This window comes from Populus euphratica, unplaced genomic scaffold (genome assembly GCF_000495115.2).
Source record: "Populus euphratica unplaced genomic scaffold, PopEup_1.0 scaffold79.1, whole genome shotgun sequence".
In the NCBI taxonomy this organism is placed as follows: Eukaryota; Viridiplantae; Streptophyta; class Magnoliopsida; order Malpighiales; family Salicaceae; genus Populus; species Populus euphratica.
In genome coordinates, this window is record NW_011499959.1 from 1 (window position 1) to 6,701 (window position 6,701).

The window sequence follows — 6,701 nt, forward strand, 5'->3', positions numbered from 1 at the left end:
ATGGCTATTAATTGTAGAACCATAGAGTTGTTTTTCTATTATGTAAATAACAGTACAGAATTCTGAGGAGACTGTACAGTAATCGTTTTGCTATATATATTGATCATAAACACAAGTACAAATAAACAAGCTTCCTAGGTCAATAGAACCAGCGATCTGTGCTTAAAACCAGAGATTAAGGACGGACTTTTTGATCATGTCGATGGCTATATATATATATAGATAACTAAGTCAGCTTCAGTATCCTTGAAGGACTGAGAATCCTATATGCACCATAACCATCCTTTCTAGAATTGAAGCGACGAGCAGGGCTGCAAAGGGCTAATGAGCTGCAACTTGGAGGATTATTCATAATATCATCAACTTCTTCGCTCTCCATCTCCGCCAAGACTTTGTAGAAAAAATCAACATCACAGGGAAGCATTATTGGACCTTCACTATTGTGTCCATATTCCAGTTCAGCATCTTCTAGCAACATTTTGAACAGTTGATGGTTAGCAAACTCTGCCTTGACTGCAAACCTTTGTTTTTCAGCCCCTACATAGACTGAAAAGCAACCGTCTGGAGCTACTTGAGTTTTCTTTTTTGACTTGTTATTAGCACTAATACCATCTTCTTGATCACTTGGTACTCTGGTGCAGTGCCATGACTTGCTCTTTGTGAACGAGATGAGAGAATTCTTTGACGATTTGTCGCGGCCAGCAGTGAGCGATCGATACCACGCCCTCATAAACAGGCTTTTCTTCCATTTAGTGTCCTTCACAGCATCCATTCTTTCTACAGAAAGACCAATAAAGCTAAAGAACGAGAAACAGAAATCAACAGACCTAAGTCCCTTTTATAATTAAGCTTTGCAACTGTTGACTGAAGGATTATCGACAAGATGGTAAAGAAGCTAGAAGATGGAGATTATGAAGGTGAAAGAGAAGGGTGGGAAGGGTTCTTATCTCTTGTAAAATATCTTTAACTCTCAGAGAATCCAACACCCAGTGAAGATAAGGATGGGAAATTAAGATCATCAGGCAGAAAACCCCGCACGAGATATGTTTTGAAAGTCGAGAGAGGTGGCATAAAAACTTGAACAATCTCTGCGAAGGAGAGGCGGCACTGTTATATAGCATAGGCTAGGCACGGCATGGCATATACTCCCACCCCCATGTATTTACTCCCCCATGGAAAATAACAATTGTCAACGCCACTTTGGAGCATCAAGATTTTGAATATGACTTGAAGAAACCCCATCATGACAAAGGAAGTACTCATAGAAAAGATGGCCACTTCGTCCTTATTTGATTATTCTAACTCCTCCTCCTCCTAATTGCCAGGTGGGCGTCTTTAACAGTAGCTGTAATATTATGGGGAAAACTAAAAGGCTTGGGTTTCTCTTTTGGAAGATTGCACTGTTTATCCTTTTATATATTAGCGTGGATTAATTATGTAATTTTATTTTTATTTTTTTATTTAATTCTGAAACTTTTTTTTGTGCTATTACATTCTTTTTAAGCCATATTCATAGGAAATTAAATAAAATCTATTGGCTAATAATAAAATAAAAAGATTGAAAATCAAACTAGAAAAAACATTATAAATAAGTAATAGTTTCAAAGCTAATACAAAACATTTGATCCTTATATTTTAGAAATTATAAATGTTTAGTATCTCAATATTTTATTAGTTTTAATTTAATATAAAAATTTATTTTATTATTTTTTAATTTCTAGTTTGAGAGGCAAAAAAGAAAGGTCACCAAATTCTAGTATAAAAAAATAAAAAATTAGATCATCAAAGCCGTTAATCTTTTATAAAATGATTTTATTTAATGAAAGTATGTCATATTAGGTTGTTTTTAACCTTGAAATTGCTTGAAAACATATTTGAACTTGAATTTTTTTTTGTTTTGGGTTAATTTTAAGTTTTAGAATGATTGTTTTGGGTTTTTAGATGCAATAAATAAGTTTATTATGGTTCCTTGGATTTTTTCTAAGTGTTATTAAATTAAAAAACTATATAATCTAATTTTTTAGCCACAATGATTGGATTCTAGAATAATCAGGCAAAGCATTATTATATACAACATGAAAAAAAGGGCTCACACGCACCGATCCACTTTGACTTATCAAATCCAACAACACTTGATCTTGTTTTTATTTTTTAAAATTGTTTTTATTCTTATTTTTTTTAAATCAATGCTTTTGTAATTTTTTAAAATATTTTTTTATTTATATTTAGATTGATATTCATTCTCTTTTTTATTTTTTTTATAGAGCCTTTTTCAAAGGAAGGTTATTTTTAGCTCTTTTTTTACTCTTGTATATAACTTAAGTATAGATTTAAGAGAAAAAAATTATTTAACTTGTTTTAACCCATGATCTGAATCACATGTTTAACAAGTTAAGTCACAATATAAATACTATTTTTTTAATTTTTTTATACCTTTTTTTAATATGTATTTTTTAAAATAATTTTTAAATTTATGTTTCAATTAATATCACTATATGTGATTTTTTTTAAAATTTTCTTATTTAATCTTTTTTGGATAAAGGTTTTTTTAAAATTATTTTGTGAGTGTTTAATTTTGGAAGCGATTTCTAATTCACATATTATTTCTATTTAACCGTTTGTATAGATTAGTTTTATTAAAAAACAAACTCAAATTTAAGATGTTTTTTAATATATTCAACCTTGTATAGTACTTTTTTCTTTTTATTTTATTCAAACATTTAATGTGTATATCCACTTCTATTATTATTTGATTTGAATAATAAATTATTTTGATTAACAAGATTTAGCAAACACAACTAGATAAATATCTCGTTTCGCAAGATTAAATATCTTGATCTACATCTATTTTTTAATTTTTTTGGTTTTATTTTTAGCTAGCGTTAATGATTTTTTTTTAAATCTATTAGCATACAATTCTCAATTTGTTTAGCTGCAAAAATGTATTAAAAAAACTAGCATGTATAATTTTTTTAATAAGAGATAAAAATATATTACCCTTTAATGGAGCGCAGGTTACCTAACTAATAATAATATTTTTTAAACTATTTTTTATTTAACTATATGATAACAAAAATAAATGATTGCAAAATTGAGCATCAAACCAATATTAAAAAAACAATTAAGAATCTTATAACCCCATAGAAAACAAAACGAGACAAATTATGAAACTTAATTTTTAATTAGTCTACTATCAAAGCATGAAATTAAAAAAAAAATTATAAAAACAAAGTTAAACTCATCATACTAGTCAACAGGCCCACAGACTTTATAAAATTTAATAATATGCTTTAAAATAATATTTTCTTAACTATATGATAAAAAATAGATAATCGCATAATCAAGTTTAATTATATTAAAAAAAAGTACACCGCTAAATCCACAAATAGAGGCAAACAATGTTATTTTATCAAATTCACAAATCGAGTTATTGATTCTAAAATGTTTAATAACCTATTTTTTAAAAAAAATTATTTTTTTATTTAACTAATCTTTGTAAAACATAAAATATATATAATGTTGGGATATTTTTTTATGCCAACTTGATGTTGGGATTTTTTTTATACTGTAATGACTATATAAATAAAAATTAAAATAAATTATTTAATCTAAATTCCTATAAAAAAATATACAGGATTAAATTAAACAAATCAATAAAAAAATTATAAATTAGTATTATAATTCACATTGACAATAGGTAAGAGGTGTGGAAAACAATGTTTTCACCAGCAGCTTTATTTATAATAATATACGGGAACACTGAGATCACAATTCTGAAGCACTTTCAATTTGAATAAAATACGTATATTAAATAATTCCTTAAACATCTCCCATCGACAAGCTTAACTAATGTAAGAGCTCGCAGAGACCACAAAATTTTTGAGCACCCTTGTCTTACTCGATGCAAATGTACATGCATTTGTGTCGTCAAGCGTGCATGTGTTTTCCCGTTACAAATTCACGGTGAAAAGATAGAAAACTTTTACGAACAAAAAATTGTAATACTTGTATTAAGTGTAATTTGATGCTTTTAAAATGGTTTTTTTTAATGATTATCATATAAAATGATGGATAATTTTATATTTAGACAAATATATATATATATATATATATATATATAGTATTTGCCCTAGAAAAAAGAAAAAGAAGTGTGTGATGGACTTGTGGGAGGCACACTCTCCCTGTAAGCAATAATTACGGTATGTCCTGACATTTAATTTTTTTTATTATTATATTCATCTTTTATTATTGTGGCTTTTTTTTTTTTTTGGTTCTTTTATTATTGTGGCTTTTGTTATTTTATGGTAGTTTAGTTTGTTATCAATATGTTATCTTTTTAGAAAAAAATTATAATTTAGATCTTTTAATGGTTGGTATTTTAATTTTAATATTTATTCTTTTAATTTTTTAATTTTTTATCTTAGTTTTTTAATAAAAAATTATTTATTTTCAATTGCATCCTTTAATCTTAATTTATTAAATAATTATATTTTTTATTTTGGTCCTTATTTTTTGGATATTTGTTTTTTTCCTTCATTCTTTTGTAAAAGTTTCATTGAGTCTTAATGTTATCCTTCATTCAAATTGATGGTATTATATTTTTTAATTTAATTTTTATTATTTTAATTTTTAATATTTTTTTAATCATTTAGTAAAAGTTTCATTGAGTTTCAATATTATCCTTCATTCAAATTGATGACATTATATTTTCTAATTTGATTCTTATTATTTTAATTTTTAATTTTTTTCTTGGTCATTTAGTTAAAGTTATTATTTTTTTTAATTTTACCTTTCAATCAAAATATTATTTTTATTGTTATGTCAGTTTTGATCATAATTTTTTTTGTTCTTTTAGTAAAATGATTTTTCTTTTTAATTTCACTTTTCAATCAAATATAAAATTTATTTTTTCTTTCAAAATTGTCTCTAATTGCTATTTTTTAATCCTTTTGTATAATTATTTATTTTTTCAATTTTATTCTTTAATATTTAATTGATTAAAAATTAAATTTTATAGTTTATATATATTAGATGCTTTAGATCTAATAATCTGGACTACGAATTTGAGAACTTAACATAATACTTTTAAAGAGTTTTATAATCTTTTTTATTTTTTTATTGGGTATTTTTTCATGAGGTTACGAACATAAAATCAGATCAATTAAAAAAATTCTCACAAATAAAATTGAGATAAGGATCAAATTATATAAATAATTAGTGAGAATTACAACATATGTACATTTTTATAATTTACAGGTACTAAAACTTGGGTCTCGTCAAATTTTCAACTTATGCAAAAACTACCCAACATTGATTTTTTTATTAGTTCAAAGGAGGATGAGGTTATTTTGGTCTGTATAGCAAATTCAACAATAATAAAATACAACTCAATGAAAAGCAGATAAGAAACCTAGCAAAAGCATGTGAAAGTAGCTTCTCAAAAATTGATTTCAAAACACATTTATTAGTGGGATCCAAAAAAAAAAATTACATTTTATTTTATAACCAAAATGAATAAAATCATGATTAAATAAAAAAAATGTAAACACAGACCCAAACATTCTCTTCTAATTAAAAAAAAAAAAGGAGTAATACTAAAATAAAAGGAGTTATGAGTTATTGGATTAGTTAAGATTATAATCCAATGATTAGTGCAATTTCCAGGCTTCCTTTCTCTTCACCTCATATTAAATTTAAGAGGTGAGTTGACATAAAGAGTCGGAAAACGTGGACTAATCGTTGACAAAACCAGGGATACCTCTCTTCTCTACCACTTGTAGACTTGTAAATGAAAGAAATAAAAAGTAAGCTTATTCTGTATTCTCAATGTCTGTAGTTGTGGTATGACTATATTTCTATAAAAAATTATTTTTTTCTAGTTTTTTATATCATATATTGAATTTTTTTTTAAAAAATCCTTCATTACACTCTCAAACGGGAAAATAAAATTTATGACTTTCTTTAGACGGTGTCTGACTGGCTGTTATCTTCCTCACAAAGTATTTTTTTTTCAGATTTTTAATTTAATTTCTAGGCGACACGTACATCTACTCGACAACTTGCTTACCCATCAATCGAACTTATTATATGCAACTTTCTTTATTGTCAAGTTCCCTTTTGACTTTGATGAACATATATTTATAAATGGGATTCAAAATTGTCATCAATCCCCTTCAGCAAAAGTATAACACGAGAACTTCCCAGAATGTTACCTAAATAACCAATATTTTAATGCTATTAATAAAGATTGCAATTTTTTTTGAAGTATTATTGTTTTGTTTGAAATTTTATTAAAATAATATATTTTTATTTTTTAATATTTATTTTAGATATCAATATATCAAAAAAATTTAAAACAAAATCATTTTATCTTTTTTAAAAAAAAAAACAGCAATACAATACCCAACACTCTCGAAATAAGGATGTATCTAAAGTTGTTAATAAAATGGACGTGTTTAGCTACAATACCCAAAGTAAGGTACGTATCTAGAGTTGTTGGTAAAATGGACGTGTTTAGCTAGACAGATGCTGCAAATCATATATCCACCAGTAGATACCAACAATAATTTGATTTCAAATGAATGTTAAGCAAGCTTGTAATATTATCTAACAAAGCAAAAAACAATTAAGACTATGGAGTTTTTTTTTTTCATTTTACACAATCAAGATTATAATACTATCTAGCAAAGCAAAAATCTTTA

The 6,701-nt window shown here is 25.8% G+C and overlaps 1 protein-coding gene across 1 annotated transcript; it reads right to left on the minus strand.

Moving 5' to 3' along the window:
* Positions 1-72: 72 nt before the first annotated feature.
* Positions 73-1,068, minus strand: LOC105138521 (uncharacterized). Its single transcript, XM_011044623.1, has one exon. The coding sequence runs from the start codon at positions 770-772 to the stop codon at positions 227-229; it is 546 nt and encodes a 181-aa protein (XP_011042925.1). The 5' UTR covers positions 773-1,068; the 3' UTR covers positions 73-226.
* Positions 1,069-6,701: the final 5,633 nt, after the last annotated feature.